Genomic DNA, 17,535 nt, shown 5'->3' on the forward strand with positions numbered 1-17,535 from the left:
AGCATCTTAAGCCAACAGGCACTATTTAATATCAAGTGACAGTGATTTTAGGGACACAAGGGTGACTTTGGAGAGTACGTTGGGTGCCAACTTGCAGCCCAAAGGAGCTGGTGCTTGAGTAGCAAAGCCTGACAAGCAGAGCTGCTGATGCAGAGGGCAACCGCAACTACACCATGGAAAGCGCTGTAGTGCACATGCTTGCTATAGAGGAAATAAAAACCCTTGTTTCTGGGTTGAGAAGATCAAAGTTCCTTTTTAGGAAAGGTTGAGAAGGAAAAGGATTTTCTCCTTCAGGGAGAAAGAAAAGCAAATTTAAATGCCTGTCCCCATGCATCCCCACCTGAATTTAGATAGCAGCCCCTCTAATTTTTGATGCAACCAACAAAGCAGTTACCCAAAGAGGAGAGAAAAAAAGGATGACATTTGCCTTTTCCTTAGCTTTGAAATCCAACTGGCAGCAAATTGTTTGAAGTCCTGTTTAGAGAAGAAACCGTAATAGCCTCCACACTGAAAAGAGGAGGAAAATGCCATTATACACGGATCACGGTAGCAGTGACCTCGGCAGAGAAGGCAAACGAGCTGGCTGCAAGTTGGAGGGTGGCGGGCGTGCCAGGAACAAAAAGAAAAAGGTTTACGTGTGCCAGCAGTGTGTGGCAAGAGTTGGGTGCTCGGTCCCAGGAGATACCAAGAAAAGGCAAGGAGTTCGATTTCCTAACACAGTGCCTTTCAACAGCGCGTTGACTGCTCCTTTTTCCAGTTTCCCTTGCTTTTGTATTTTCCATATGCTTCTAATTCCCCTGTACTGTTAAAGAGGAAGCAGAGAGCACCCAGGCTTCATGTTGTAAAATTAATGAAGGTGTCAAGCTGTTGAGCTGAATCACTCCAAAGGAATGTAATGACTCAGTGTCCAAGATGCTCCCTAGGAGAACTGTGAGCTCACTCAGTGGCGGTGGCTGGTGACTCCAACACTAAAAATATGTAGCAGACAGTGCCCAGGACCTTCCTAATGATACCACTGCCTCTACTTCCTAGTCCCTTTCTCTCCACCACAAGTTGAATTTGATGCTTTCCGAAGGTTACTTCTCCCAAACTCCAGCACCTTCGCACGCTCAGCAGACGAAGCTTCAGTTCCCACTTCTTCTGAAGCCAGGCCAGACAGAGATTGGTAAAGCTCTCTCTAAGCATATGCACTATTGAGATGTGGGATGATTAGGAAGGGGACGAAGATGGACAGTGACACCTTCACGTGTCAAGTTATCACTGGGGGTTAGGCGCTGAATAGATGACCACCAGGTGGTGCAGGGCGGGGTCCCTTCACAGTGGCTTGAGCACCTTCTGCTCTGAGGGCAACAAGATGGGCTCCTGGATTCCAAGGAAGATAAGCTCTGGATCAGGGAATTCTGTCTAGCATCACCCCACATAGAGCAAAAACCTAAAACTTTGAGGAGTCGCTAAATGACACTCCTACCAGACATCCTACAAGAAAGTTGGAGAAAGACTAAATGTTAAAAAAATAGATTTGAATACCAAAAAAGTAGTAGTCACAGCTCAGAAACAGCTCGAATCCAAAAAGATAGCAAGGAAAAACTTGGAAGTGACAAATGTGGGTAGCCTTTAAATCGTCTTCAGATCTCTAGAAAGCAGAAAAAAAGCGAACAATTAAGATCTGCTACTAAGAGAAGACCACCAAGTCCTGGTTCCTGCTATTATCTAAGATTCTTCTATGGCCTGAGGGAAAAACTAGAAGTACGAGTTCCAAAAGCATGATTCAGAATAGAGAGAAAGCTGGCACTCAAAAATCTTCAAATTTACAGTAAGATGACAGGAATTAGAAACTGTTTATTTTATTTTATTTATTTATTTTTGTGGTACACAGGCCTCTCACTGTCGCGGCCTCTCCCGTTGTGGAGCGCAGGCTCCGGACGCGCAGGCCCAGCGGCCATGGCTCACGGGCCCAGCCGCTCTGCGGCATGTGGGATCTTCCCGGACCAGGGCACGAACCCGTGTCCCCTGCATCGGGAGGCGGACTCCCAACCGCTGCGCCACCAGGGAGGCCCTAGAAACTGTTTCTATTCAAACAGTCAAATGAAATCAGCTCCTCTCAGGGGAAAGTCGTCCTCTTCACCAAGCACACTGGCCCCTGGGAGTGCACAGGAACAGACCCTCTGCCAAGATAGTAAGATCAGGGGAACCAGCTCTGGCAGCAAGTGGGGTCACATCCGTCTGAAGTAAGCTGGTGGCCAGTTCAACTGTCTAAAAAAGGGTATGTAACATGGGTCAGGCCTCTCTCGCCGACTTCAGGAGTAACTCACCCACACGAGTGCAGCACAGAGAAGCAAGACAAGCCATGCCTCTGACACGGATGATGAATGAGTCATCGCTTTTTACACATCTTTCGGAGGCACTGAGATAAGGACTGTGGAACTGATTCTTGTACCCATTGTCAGATCTGTACCCACAGAGTGTCTTTAGCACCAAGATGTAAATTTGGAAGAGAATCTAAATCAAGAGATATCAGTCCAGTCGCCTCCTCTGATAAACCCCAATTTAGAAATCTTTAGCTCAGCAAAAAAATCCGCTGCACACAGAAAGAATTAAATGGTAATCATCATGGCTTTGAACCATTCAGTAACCTTTCACTAAACACCATAAACATTCCTATTATCAACAACCACAGCTTCCAATAAACAAATACACTTTTAAAAATAAACGATTCAACAAAGGCCTATTAGACACCACTGCCATCTTGGCCATGAGGCTCTCAGTACAGGTCTCCTACCTCTAACAGGAAGATAAAAAGGAAGGTCTTTCTGCCCTCCATCTGATGTTCCTAGCAATCCTGGTCACCTAAAATGAGCATGTATTTTACTTACAATTAACGCAAAACTTAAACAGTTTTCACCATTAAGCAAATCCGTCCTACTGAGCACCCTCTTCCTCCTCTAAATCAATGGGAACTCATTTCTAATTCCTTCCAGCTCTGTCTGGGAAACAGACAGAGGTTCACTTTTTGTTATCAGAAGGATTAAGAATCACCATCTTGCTGTGCAATCTTCTTGATTCTCCACACCCCAATTGTGCGAGGGTGAAAGACTTTGAGATCACAAAAATCCCTACATCTCCTCAATTTGCCAAAAGCTTCCTGAGACATCACTCATGGTTTTCTGTTCACTGTCCTTTCTCTCTCTCTTCTTGCCTGTTGAAACACATGGACACAGAGTTATTAACTTTTACAGGAAAACCAAATAAAATAATGTCGAAGCAAAAATGCGGTGATGTCAGGCTGCAGCTAGCACCATTCATCTGTGGGAATCTGATTAGCGCTCTAGTGGCAGAGCTACCTGGAAAAGTGCTCACAATCAAATAAAAAAAATGATACCAAAACATTAACCTGATGGCTAAAAACTCCACATTTAAACAGTTAAAGTAATAAGGAGCTTTTATTGAGTATTTTTTATATTTCATTATGCCCCAAATTGACGAGGACTCCCGGATACATTTTCTAGACTTCCGGTTCCTCAAATCAAATGCTCTCTTGGACTTTTTTTTTTAAACTAAAAGGAAACAGCATTTCTTGTAAATTTGAATGAAAGGATTAAAGCTTCTCCTACAATATCAATATCAGCTTTGAGTGCAAACACAGCCAAACACTGCAACAAACAGAAGCCTTTTTTGGTTTATGTACTTTAAAAAAAATATATATTTATTTATTTTATTTATTTTTGGCCGCGTTGGGTCTTCGTTGCTGCGCGCGGACCTTCTCTAATTGCGGCAAGCAGGGGCTACTCTTAGTTGCGGTGTGTGGGCTTCTCATTGCAGAGCACGGGCTTTAGGCACGCGGGCTTCACTAGTTGTGGTGTGTGGGCTCAGTAGTTGTGGCTCGCGGGCTCTAGAGTGCAGGCTCAGTAGTTGTGGCGCACAGGCTTAGTTGCTCCACGGCATGTGGGATCTTGCCGCACCAGGGCTCGAACCCGTGTCCCCTGCATTGGCAGGCGGATTCTTAACCACTGTGCCACCAGTGAAGCCCTGGTTTATGTACTTTAATCCTAAACCTGCCCACAGCCAGCAGAGAATTTTCCTCCATGATTTTACCTCACACAAACGCTCTATTTGCTCATTCACACACATTTTGCTCAAAGTTTGTAGGAAACAGGGACTTCCCTGGTGGTCCAGTGGTTAAGACTCCAAACTCCCAATGCAGGGGGCCTGGGTTTGATCCCTGGTCGGGGAACTAGATCCCACATGCATGCCGCGACTAAGAGTTCGCAAGCCACAACTAAAGACCCTGCGTGCTGCAACTAAGACCCGGTACAGCCAAACAAATGTTCAAAGTTGGCAGGGAACAGAATGTGGCAGAGTGGCAGGGCAGAAAGCACGCCGGGTCTCAAGAAACCTGCACACCGAGTCCAACCCTAACGCTATGTCCTCAAACCTGGCCCCTCACGCCCCGACTCTGTGCCTCAGCGTCCTTCATTTCTGTAAGATAAGGGCTTAAATAGATGGCCTTCTGGACCCTCCAAGCTGCATCATTTTATAATTTCCAGTTGACTCCAGCAGGCAGCCTATGATACCTAGGCCAGGGAAATGGGCAAGGGTCAAGGACCAGAACCAACCATTCGGGAGCTCGGCTCTCCAATCTCACCCAATCAAAAAAAGGAGAAAACCAACAAAGAAGGAGAAGGAGAGAGGGAAAGAGAGAAGAAATCGCTGTTGTCAAAAAAGAAATGACAAATTCCACATGTATTACACATAGCAAAGATTTATTCACACTACTTATTATTTATTTCGTATACAAGCTTAGTTAAATGGTGTCCAAATCACAGAAGATTAAAAACTGCAAATGAAAAAGGAGAATTGAGCCAGCTAGCAAGAGATACTCACAGACCAAAGACCAGATAGTGAAAAAAGCCTAGCAACAAATGTCAGGAGAGAATCATCTATGAAAAGCAAACAGAAAACTCAAAAAGTTTATCAGTCCAGGGTCATTCGGCACAGATGGAGTCATTCAGAGGAGGGGCAAATATACAACAGATCTATATTTCAACAGGTTTCGAAAACAGAATCTACACTTCCAACACAATATAAACATGTACATCTAAAATGATGATACTGAGTCATCAGGATTAAATTATAGTCTACTCTGCCTAATAAAGCGAGAAAGCATATAACCCATTTTATGTAATTCCCAGCCAAAAGTTTTAACGTGTTTTGTTTTGTTTTCATATGGATCTCGATGGCCATCGGGAAAATGTGGCTATCCAGAATGACTTATTGCAGGAGGGTGGCAGAGATGGTGGCTTCCCTGACCTGAACAAAAACAGTTTTTATTCAAGTTAGTTAAGAAGCAGGAAGCCAAAGATTAAATGATGAATAGTTACTAAGCATTCACTGGGTCCACACAGCACACCAGGCACTTAAAAAACCAAGAAGAACAAGCAAAGATGCTGCTTTTGCAGTTACAATCTAGAACAAGGAAAGCCATCCGGCCTAGGACACGTCCGGCCTAGGACATGACCTAGGACTCCCCTCCTCAACAACCTTGACAAATGATCAGTGAGCCTCCACTCAAATGCTTATAATGAACAGAGAACTCACTCTCTTAAAAGATTATCAATTCATTTTCAGGAGTCCTTCTTTAAACTGAGTTGAAATCTGCTTTCCTGAACCTTCTATCCATTGACTCTAGTTTTCTGCAGGAGAATACTACTAACTGATCCACTTTTTGAAATAATGCTGGGTAAGGAATGAGGATAGGCCTCTGTCACTTGGCTATCTTTTCTATAAAAGCATTTCCCTTACTCTGCTTATTAACTAAATGTGAACACCCGTTTCACTGTATAACAGTTTCATGCTCTTAAGCTTGGTAAGAGCAGCCTTGCCCTTTCTGGGAGAGCCAAGGCTACACCTGTAATGTCAGAATGCATTAGCAATAATAAAGGCCACAGTAATGCAAGAGACGACTTCATACACACGTCATTCCAGAATGGCTAAATTCAATCAAATATGGCAGTGCTTCCTACAATGCTACGATCACCAGGGCCAGTGTGTGTGACGTGGGCCCACTTACTGGAAGCCGCTGGAAAGAGAAAGTGAGCGCTCTGCTTTGAGACTATAATGGACAGAGTTTTTACCAGCCCGTAAGTGGTTTGGCATCCTTCTTTCCCAGGAATTACCTAGAAATTCATTTAACATCTAAAGACTACAAATGAAACTTAAGAAGGCTAAAAGTACATGAAGAGAAGGGCAGCGGGGCTCGTATTCTCTCACCCTCATCTTAAAGATATATGATCCTGGGCTTCCCTGGTGGCGCAGTGGTTGAGAGTCCGCCTGCCGATGCAGGGGACGCGGGTTCGTGCCCCAGTCCGGGAGGATCCCACATGCCGCGGAGCGGCTGGTCCCGTGAGCCATGGCCGCTGGGTCTGCGCGTCCGGAGCCTGTGCTCCGCAGCGGGAGAGGCTGCAGCAGTGAGAGGCCCGCGTACCGCAAAGAAAAAAAAAAAAAAAAAAAGATATATGATCCTTATGGAGAGAAAAGTAAACTCCCAGAAGGTGGTAATCAAGAATCAAAGCCAGGGACTTCCCTGGTGGTGCAGTGGTTAGGAATCCGCCTGCCAATGCAGGGGAGACGGGTTCAAGCCCTGGTCTGGGAAGATCCCACATACCGCGGAGCAACTAAGCCTGTGCGCCACAACTGCTGAGCCTGCGCTCTAGAGCCCCCGAGCCACAACTACTGAGCCTGCGTGCCACAACTATGAAGCCTGAGCGCCACAACTACTGAAGACTGTGCGCCTAGAGCCCGTGCTCTGCAACGAGAAGCCACCACAATGAGAAGCCCGCGCACCGCAACGAAGAGTAGCCCCCGCTCCCCACAACTAGAGAAAGCCCACGCACAGCAGTGAAGACCCAACACAGCCAAAAATAAACAAATAAATTTATATATTTTTTAAAAAAAGAATCAAAGCCAAAGATGACCTGGTCTTAATTCTAACTCAGTCACTAACTTCTTCAGTAACTTTCAGAGAGTTGCTTACCTTTCCTGTTTCTGCTTCCTCATCTGTAAAATGGAACTATAACTGCATAGGGACTCACCAAAGTGTTACAAGGAATAATTAGTTAGCATTTATATAATACTTTTGATCTTCAAAGTAGCATTATTAGACTATAAAGTAGAGTAGACGTGGTTTGAAAAATCTTTTTAAAACCTAAAATAAAGTATGCAAGCAAATTCAGAGAAGCAAAACAGGCTGACCTCATCTCCCAACAGCCAGATCTCTTTACCCCCATAGGCAGCCATTTTCTGCCCTAATCTGTACTTGCATGTAGAGACAAAGGTATAAATCTTTTATTGGGAAAATTGGAGGAGGTGGAAAGAAGAGAGAAAGGAGAAAGAGAAGGTTAGAGGAGAGGCACTAAAGAAAACATAAAAGGGAAGAGAGATAAGAAGAGAGAAAATTAAGGGGCAAGGGGCTTCCCTGGTGGCCCAGTGGTTAAGAACCACCTGCTAATTCACGGGACATGGGTTCAAGCCCTGGTCCGGGAAGATCATACATGCCATGGAGCAACTAAGCCCACGTGTCACAACTACTGAGCCTGCGCTCTAGATCCTGCGAGACACAACTACTGAGTCTGCATGCCACAACTACTGAAGCCCACGTGCCTAGAGCCCGTGCTCCGCAACAAGAGAAGCCACAGCAGTGAGAAGCCCGCACACCGCAACGAAGAGTAGCCCCCGCTCGCTACAACTAGAGAAAGCCCGTGCGCAGCAATGAAGACCCAACACAGCCAAAGATAAATAAATAAAACAAATTTTTAAAAAAGTTTTTTAAGAAAGGAGGACAAGAAGGGAATAGAAAGCAGCAAGAAATAAAGAGAGGCAAATCCTAACCCCTAGAAGAAGAGCAAAAACAGGAAGAGAGGAAGAAAAACAAAGAGAAATGGAAAAGAAAACTTCATTAGGGAACAAATATAAAGTGTATCCTGTTTTCAGAGAAAAAAGAAGGTTAAATTTTTTTTAAGTTAATTAAAAAGAAAAAGCGGAGGACAAAGAGCAGAGGATAGAGAAAGAGAACATAAAGCTTTAAAGAGTATGTCTGGAAACCAGAAAGCTAGAAGGGAAATCATTAGCAAGTCCACAGTGCGTCTACAGTGATACTGCGTGGATCAATTCATTTAACGCTGCCCTGTACATTTACAGAAAAGTACCTCTGATATAATAAAGGCTCATAAACACGCAGAAATTGGGTTAGACCCGTTTCGAATTCCTGCCAAACAATGGTTCAGAAAAATGAAGCTTTATTTTAATTAGCTGGACTCATGAGTGATTTGATAACAGCAGATGCTGTCTGGATGCTTTCAGCTTGATGGGCTCCACATACATGAACTTAGAGTGGTTTTGATGCAATTAGGTGTTTCTTTCTGTTCCAACATGCCAGGCCCTAGGACCAAAACCTATGTGTAGCCCCTACATGTTACTGTATTTATCTACATGTTAATATTTCAAATCATGAAGATGAGAAAAGTGACCACATAATAGAAGTAGAAAAGTAGTTTTCAAAGTCACTGGTGAGTAGACGAAAATATTCTCGTGATGTATTTTTTCTTTCCACTGGAGAAAGAGAAGTTGGATAGCTGAGAAAAAGCCACACAGGGCAGCATCGTATAGAAATATTTAAAGCCAAAGCTGAGACACAACAGACTGCGTACTTCCAGTTTTGCAATTCCAGTCCAGTGTTACGGCAAAGGATTAGCACGCTTAATGCACAGCCTGACCTGGGACTAAGTGGCCTTCAAAATGTTCTTTGTAATCAGGCATCCTATTATAACCCAGCTCACCGCTCCCTGAGACAGGCGGTGGTGTTCAGGACCGCAACCCTGCAAGTCCGAGTATTTCCACCAGGTGCTTTCAAGCTGGGCATCTTACTGCCCCTCTCTCCCTTTTAAGCACTCTCTCTTCCAAAGAGCATTCTGTTTGCTTTTCCCCCAGCGCTCACTGCCCTCTCTGCTAGGACCGCTTAGAACACCACCACCCACATGCACGGAGCTGCTAAAGGACCTGCATAATTATAGCCAGAGCGGCTTCCAGCATAGGGACTCACCTAATAGGAGGACCCGATCTGTTAATTTTCTGTCAGTTTGTCACAGCTGGCCTGAGAAGGGGAAGATTATGAGAAGGGGTGTAGGGAGAAAGCTCTCTACTAGGTGTGCCACTAGTCTTCCTGAAATTCTGAATCAGGCTTTCAAAATCGTTCACCCCCTGCCGAATGACAGGTAGTACAGAGGGTGGAAAAAGAGAGACGCCAGAGTTTTGACTGACTCCCTCGCACAGAAGCGGGGGGTGGGGGGGGGCACTTGAACCCCACGACTACCACTGCAAGCGCACAGGGAGAAACACACACCCCCTCACTCTCTCTCTGAGAGGACAAAACAGACATGATGACCTTCACACCAGCTCCCCTTCACTGGCGCTAACAAGCTGAGCACTGTAAATCAAGGATGAAATCCCTGTGCCAGGAAAGCAAAGGAGAAACATTTCTTCTGTAAAGAGCCCAAGGATGCTGCCTGCTTCTGAATCAGCATTTCAGGGCAAGTGTTTGGAAAGCAGGAAGCTCCATGCCAGGAACTGAAGGAAAAATATGTATTTATTATATATAGTAGGCCTTCTTCAAAAGTTATTTATTTCACAAAACCACTCTGCTAAATAGAGGTTTCAATCTAATTGGAACTGCAATCTGCATATTGTAAACGCACCAAATGACAGTCTTTGAGATTTTGTTCTCCACAGTTTATGGGTTCACAATTAGTAGATTTCCCAACATACATACAAGAATGTAAGAGTACAGAGGAGTATCCTTTAAAATATATATAGGGACTTCCCTGGTGGCACAGCGGTTAAGAATCCGCCTGCCAATGCAAGGGACATGGGTTCGATGCCTGGTCTGGGAAGATCCCACATGCCGCGGAGCAACTAACCCCATGCGCCACAACTACTGAGCCTGCGCTGTAGAGCCCGTGAGCCACAACTACTGAGCCCGTATGCCGCAACTACTGAAGCCCGCACACCTAGCACCCGTGCTCCGCAACAAGAGAAGCCACCGCAATGAGAAGCCCGTGCACCGCAACGTAGAGTCGCCCCCGCTCGCCGCAACTAGAGAAAAGCCTGCGCTCAACAACACAGACCCAATGCAGCCAAAAATAAATAAATAATTTTTTAATGCTTTAAAATATATATATTGTATAAAAAAATTTTTTTCAGCCCCTTGTATACCCCAGAGGAGGGGCAGAGGGTCCAAGCTGTGAAATGGGAGGATGCTTACAATACCTCCAAGGAGACAAAGCCAATCAGGGGAAAGGAGGCTGGTGGCAGCTGCCTGAGTGTTCAGGCACACAGGCCTTTGATGAGCCCCCATTCACCACTAGCCTTTTCTTTCCTTCCTCGGGGAGGCAAGGAGGGAATCCCTACTCATCCCAACTCTCTCCACTCCTATCCACATCCCAAATGAGCCATGGTTAATTAACAGAGATGCAAATAGTCACGGACTGAAATAAAGGTTTTTAACAGGAAGTAAAAGGAGACCTTATAAATCATACAGAAAAATAAAAAAGAAGAGGGAGAGAGAGAAAGTATCCAGAGCAAAAGGTCACACTACCAATAACTGAGGAAATGAAGAAGAAAAGGGACAGGTCAGGACTTCCCAAAAGGTCTAAAATTGTCTGCTCGTACCTCTGGGTTCACATCAAAAAGTGATTTATGACAGAGGAGAGACACTGTTCTGGGGAAGAGAAGTGGGTACCAAGACTCTGGAGTCCCATATGCGCCCGGGACTTATCTTCCTAGATTGCATCCAAATTAACCTTCTGCTCCCTGTTCCTCTCACTCACTTCAAGAAAAAAAAATTATTTAATTTTTTCAAACACTGCATCCCTAGAGCCCAAAGATATCCTTTGCTTCCTTAAAAACTAAGCATCTTCCAGTTTACGGCAACTCCTTTCTGCCCTCCATACTCTGACAATGCCAGCCTCTCTGTCACAGGGTGTAACCTTCATTAAAAAAAAAAAATCAGAGCTTCAGCTTCCCATTAAAAAAAAAAAAAAAGAAAGATAGGACGAATAAATATGAATTTGAAGGGGAATTCTGCCAAAACCCAAACCTCCCAAATCTGGTTCAGCCACATTCTTGCCCACAGCCTGTACTTCTCGGTGCCTCCCTGCATTTTTCAAAATGCAGCTGCACAGACCTCTTAAAATTCAGATTTCTAGCACCTATAATTACAGGGAGCTCGAGCCAGGCTCCTTTAATTAATGAACCTGACTCCTCTCTCTTCCGAGGAAATCTGCATAAGGGATGTATCACAGGGGTGAACTGGCCCCTGATCAGTGCTATCTGCTCTCTCTGCCAGATGAGCCAGCACTGCACCTCCAACAGGAGCACGAAGTTGCCCCCACCCCGCCTCCACCATACAACCCGATCCAGCACAAGCCCATAATGCAGTTAAGGCCATAAGACATTTCTTGGAACTTAAGGGAAGAGAATGATGCTTTCCTGGGTGTGACCAGCCAAATCCAAAGAGAATGAGATTCTCCCCGGTTCAAATGCTCCCCTGATTTTACTCTCTTCCCTCTGCTGGAATGAAAAGCAGAGGGTGCAGGCAGAAGCCACTGTTCAAGGCTGGACAAGCAACAGAGGGAGCAGCCTGGGCTTCGAAAACTCTGGAAAAGAAATGAACACAACAAGCCTGGGATTGACATGCATCCCAAAGCTGAAACAAAACTGGTAAGAAAAGCCATGCCTCTTTAAAGCAAAACAGGTGGAAAGGGGTCATGATACTGAGGATACTGTTCACAGGTCTGGAGAAGAATTTGAGCACATCCCAAGGACGATATACTGACCACAACAGCTGTTCCCAGGTGGTCCTCACTGATTCTTGATACTACTCCTTTCTAAGCCAATCCCCGATTAGCACTTTTTAAAGAACTGGTCTGCCTTCTGGCTGCTCTGCGCAGCACAGCCTAATGCTGTCTGTATCTGCTGCACGTGCCAGGACAGCCTATAGCCACTCTCCTGAAAGTGGGTAAAAGCTGGCTTGTAACCGTGTTCGCTGGAAAGGAGGCTGCCTTTGGCTATAACAAAGACTGGAAATGGTTGCAAACAAAGCCACAGATGCCAGAATAGACAAGGCCTGGGTCAAATCAAGACGACCCCAGGTAAAGTTTCAGTAGGAGATTTGAGATCCAGTAGAAGATGCCAATGGATTTGGCAATAATAAAAACAGGTTTGGTTCAGTCACTACCATCTGATAACTGTTTCTCAAGGGCCCCTCAGGCCCACAGCAAACCCAGTGGGGCAACAGTTGTTTTACTGACCAAATAAACATACCTCTTCTACAGGTAAAGTTGTCAGACTATGTACCCAGTAACACACCTTCTGAGGTTTTCCCAGTTTCTCATTCGTGATTTGGGCTATAAAACGAGGCTAAGGAGCTACTGGAGAACATCACTGGGGTCAACCAATGAAAATTTGAGTTGTGCTGTCCTAGCTTCTTAGTTCTTCCCAGGGGACTTTACAGTGTAGGTGTCAAAAACTAAATTTGATCATTCTGTATTCTGCCAGGAAAGGGGGCTTCAACGTTCCAGTGACTTTCTGCCGCTGTGAATACAATTTCGGAAGAAAGGGGAAAAAAAAACAGTAACATCAGTCTATCCAATGGTTAAACCCTCAGATTAAAGCAAGGCATGCTCACTGATGGCTGAGTCTAACTCCGTGCGCCTGTCTTGTTTCCTGGCACGGCGACCTGCCATCGTGATGGCCAACCCCCAGACGCTAACACCACACACCATCCCTGCTTTCCCACCAGATCTGGCTCCAAATCCATCAGCATATCCCAGCCTGGATCCACTGCCCTCGGTGCTGCAGTAGAGCTCCAGCCTGAGAACACGACTGACCGACTGACTGTAGGAGCCACTGCTTCCGTGCTTCCGAACCACAAGCAGCCAGAGCTGGGTGAAGGATTTTTTAATTTGGTTTGGTTTTCCAACCAAGACATTCTCAAAGTTCAATGTTCTTTGAAGTGGAAGCATTTAATTTTCGAACAAACAATTGGAAGCACAGGACCAGAGAAAACGCAGAATCGAGGACGAAGGTCAGGATACGCAAAAATAAGGAGCAGGGAGGTAGCTGAGTTCAGGAATGTCCAGGGAGTCTTGGCATGGGAGCTCACACCAGCTGGCCAGGCACTCTCTTTCCAGGATGTCTCAAGGGGAAATCACCCATCGATCCTAGGACACACTGGTTCTAGGACCAATCCCTTACCTCAGAACAGCCTCTGCCTCAAATTCCTGCTTGCGCTTTCATGTCTAAATTATTAAATGCATTAATGTATTTACATTATTCAAGTCTTATGTGCATTTTTCTAAGATAATTTATGTATAAGAGTTTGAATGTCCATGACTGTTAATGTCTACAACCCTTCCTGTTCATTATTGATTCTGGAAGAAAAAAAAAAAAAAGTCCGAGTTTTAATGCCTTATTTTTAATGTATTAAGAGTCTGAATAAGTGCATTCTCTTTCTTCTTCTGTGATTTCATGCTTTAAGTAGTGCATTTATTAAACTGACACAGTAGGAACTGTGGCGAAGCCTGGCACGGCCCCACACTGCGGGAGCCGCCAGCGGGAGAGGCGCGCCTGCTCCTCTGCCACCAGCGCTCGGCACTCTTCCCACCTCCGCGAGGCCGGGAGGGCGGCCGAATTTCGGATTTCGGGCGTGCAAGGAGATTTCTCTTCCACCTTTTTAAAGCTCTTGCCCAGGTCCTCTCTCCTTGGTAAGTGAGTTTCCAATTAAGGTGGAACTTTTCTGCTCATCGGAAGCCCTCCTCTGGCGTGCTCCAGCTGATATCCAAACAGAGCTCACGGTCAGCACACAATTTTCAAGAACAATCAAAATGCCTAGCTTAGCATGGCAAAAACAGCCAACAAAACAACTACTTTTAAAGGGGGATCTCAAAATGCAAACATCTCAAACAAAGGACACCTCCATTTAGGCAGAAAAACAACTTTCTTTTGAAATCCAGTTTCCCCAGCGTAACAGCCCTCTTTCAACTATAGACAATAGAGCGACAGTGACACCCAATGGCCTACAAGTTCATCCCAACTGAGCATTCCCCCGGCTCTCCCCGAGGTGGGTCTCAGGCCCAGAGTTCCTGTGCCAACATGGAAGCTAGAAGGAAGTATCAGCTACTCATCAAGAAGCTGAATTGCTAATGGATAAATTTCTTCCCACTACATGGAACACACACAGAGTATGTAATCATGCACGTGTGTACAAACAGCACATCAGAGCACATGTCAGTACAGTCTTTCTGGCGGGTGACGTGAGAACGTGCGTACACGCACACACACAGATGCACAATACGTGGACTCAGCCACACTGTACAAATCAACTTGGAGTGGGAGAAAAGATGCCAGACGTAGTTCACTGCCGTTTCAGAATCTGACTCTGCCATTTCAAATGTCACATAGATATATACACACACACACATACACGACAAACTTATAATATGTATACGCTATATGGGTTTTTAATATACTTTCTCCTTTTTTTTTTTCCTGTTTCCTTTCTTTTTCTTCTTCTTTTCTTTTTTGGCTACTCATTACCATTCTTTAACTGTTACAATTTATATCAGCATATAATGTTAAATAATTACAGGGAGCCGAGCTCACTCTAGTGAGGATATAAACGCGCTGTGGGAATCTACAGATTTAAACAAATAACACTCACAGCAGGGGGTGAGCAGATGAATTAGCATTAATATCTTGCCTGGGAGATCCCAGTGCACTGGTACTGCTTAAATACAGATCTTTTCTGTAACAGTCAGTATGACAGCTCCCGGCAACACGGCCGCTTTCCCTTTCCCAGTCAATATAGCAGCCAGTGGAAACAGAAACGTCCCTATAGCAATCAATATAGCAGCCAGCTAAAATAAACCCTTCCCTTTTAAGGGCTATATAATAGTCAGCTAAATGGAAGAATTGGCACCCCTGCTGGATAGCTCAGCAGAGAAGCCAAGGAATGAACAGGCCACAAGCACTAAACGATCCTTCTGCTCCTCCAAAAGGCCCTGCCCAGGAAGGGAGAAGACATCCATAGGTAGGCAACCCAGAGGGAGCCTGTGGAGAGACACTTGGCAGGCTGCTCCTGGTCCCAAGGAGTAAATGTGCAGGGCACCCCTCATTGAGGTTTAATTAATATGGCCAGAAACTCTAGAATCCTTGTTCAAACTGTCAGCTGGAACGAGGGAACATCTCTCTCCAGTGGGGAGTGAGAGTATCTTGATTTGAACCCCGCTTTGCCCCCGCCCTGCTCCCACCCTAGCCCCAGAAGGGAAGAGTATTAAGTTAACAGCCTGTGGTTTTCTATTTTCCTGCAGCAGGAATAGTGGTTGTGTCAGAAACAGACATCGAGCCAAGTGGGTGAAAACACAGCATTCTATGTTGAAAGCTGCCCCGCAGATTAACAGAACTCATGTTTAAAACTCACAGCCATCAAATTTATTAAATACTGTAATGATATCATATTTTCCCCCATTCACAGCATAGAAAATACTCTCCTTCCTTAGAGACATATAGGAAAGAAGTTTTACTGCAACAGAATTCAGAGGATGGCTCACTCTGAAGGCCCAAATAGACCAAAGGCCTTTAAAAAAAGAAAAACAACAAGGAACATTTAAGAGAGGCTCCTGTGCATCTGAAGTAATTGTTCTTTTTCATTATAACTAGCTACTTCTAAAATTAGTTCAGTAAGATTTATGAATTTGATAAATGTGGAATATGACCACTGACACCAGTGCAGGTTTCCCACAAATACTCCTGAAGTTAATGCTGGGATTTGGTTATGCTCCAAAGCAGATGAACATCAGGGACCCACCCCACCTTCATTAAAATTCCACAATCTGTCTGCCATCCTTTGAGTAAACCCACAGAGGGTCCCTGTTTCCCTGGCCAGGTGTTTAACACCCAATGATGTTCATGTCATCAATCAGGTGACTCAGTCAAGTGCCACAGTGTCAGAAACTGCAGGAAGAAAGATCCGACAAGTCCTAGTTTGAGAGCTCAAGTCCTTAAAAATTTAGATCCTGACACCCCACCTAAGCCGTGAGAATGCTCTCTTTTACTTCAGGAATTCCAGGTAAATGCCATCTTAGGAGAGAAAAAGGTTAATAAGATCAAGGCCCTCTCCTGGCAATCAACACTGTGTGTAGGAACCCTACAGGCCGTCCTAGGAAAGCCTAGCAAGCTTAGTCACACTGTGATCCTGGTACCCATGCAAGGGAGGAAATGGATACGTGGGGAGACCCACGATTTTGCAAAATGCAGTATCACAAAAAGTGAGTTCCTGTTACGATTTGACATGGCATTAGCTTCTAGAGCTGAAGCCAGTGAGTACTTTATAAAATTCAATGTACGTGGATGTTTCCATTTCTAAACCACACACAGAAACTGGGGGGCGTAGACTCTCAATCCGATGGCAGTAAACCTGGAGAGAACTCATCACGATGTTAGCAGAGACTCTACTTCAACTACAGATGCCATCACGATCATCAAAGCAGTGGGCGGAGTGTGGGGGGTGTGCAGGGGAGAAAGAGGGAGAAAGAGAGACAAATGAAAGGGAAAATAATTATGAACGGGAAGGAGAAAAGAGAGACATGAAAGAAAAGATCACAGATAACAGAAGAGGTAACAAAATAAAAACAGAAAGACGAAAACCTTACTTTGGCATTTACAGTTTAAAGGTTTCAGGGCATTTTATGAAATGACAGTTGCAATAAAACAAACAGAATGGTGAGTCATCTGGTTTCCAACTTCTGAGTCAAAAGGGGCTGTTTCTAGACAAACTACAAAGCAGCACTGCTGCCTGCACACTTAACGATGCCTATCACAGCTACAGAACAGGATGTGGAGAGAGAGAACGGGGAGGTGGGAGTGAGCACTGTCTTTGCTGGTCTCAGTGTCCCTGTGAATAAAGACTGTCAAGATTTAAACCATAATGGAAAGGCTATAAAGGTCTCAGCCGTAATGTTTCCTCTGATGCTCCCTTTCATAAAATGCCCGCTTTACGTTGCCTACGTGGCAAAGGTACACTGAACATCTGCGTACCAGTGGGAATGCTGCACCCTAAGTTCCCAGCGGCAGCAACTGGGCACTCCAGCCCCTTGGCTCACCATCACCATCTACATAAGTGAGCACGCGCGGGCATGCACGCACGCAGAGACACACACACACACGCCACAAGCATGTGCTGAGTGCCTACTTCCTGCTAGGAGCTGAGGGATAAGGATGTGTGCCCACTGCATACAGGGTTCAGCAAGGGGCCTAGGTGCGAAATACCCAGGAAACAAACAAACGAAAAATGTATTCTGCTTGGAAATGTGGCCATACGGCACAGGGACTCCTTTGCCACTTCAGCACCTAGCAGCCCTACACAAGAGCTTGGCAGTCTAACAGTGAGACGTAACTTTTCCCCGTCCTGTGCCAGAGCAAAGTGGA

The 17,535-nt window shown here is 45.2% G+C and overlaps 1 protein-coding gene across 6 annotated transcripts in view; it reads right to left on the reverse strand.

Annotated features, from left to right (window-relative positions):
• The window catches only part of PEX14 (peroxisomal biogenesis factor 14), a 144,990-nt gene that overhangs the window by 100,307 nt on the left and 27,148 nt on the right, over positions 1-17,535 (reverse strand). For 3 of the 6 annotated variants that reach the window (XM_089901567.1, XM_089901576.1, XM_022598761.2), the window contains one exon: positions 6,268-6,456. The exons of the other annotated variants lie outside the window; for them this stretch is intronic. In XM_089901567.1, coding sequence (XP_089757693.1) covers positions 6,268-6,456 — 189 coding nt within the window. The remainder of the gene's footprint in view (positions 1-6,267; positions 6,457-17,535) is intronic. 6 annotated transcript variants of the gene reach the window in all.

This window comes from Delphinapterus leucas, chromosome 1 (assembly GCF_059928025.1).
Source record: "Delphinapterus leucas isolate spDelLeu-1000000601 "Yukka" chromosome 1, BTC_Dleu_Yukka2, whole genome shotgun sequence".
Taxonomy (NCBI): Eukaryota; Metazoa; Chordata; class Mammalia; order Artiodactyla; family Monodontidae; genus Delphinapterus; species Delphinapterus leucas.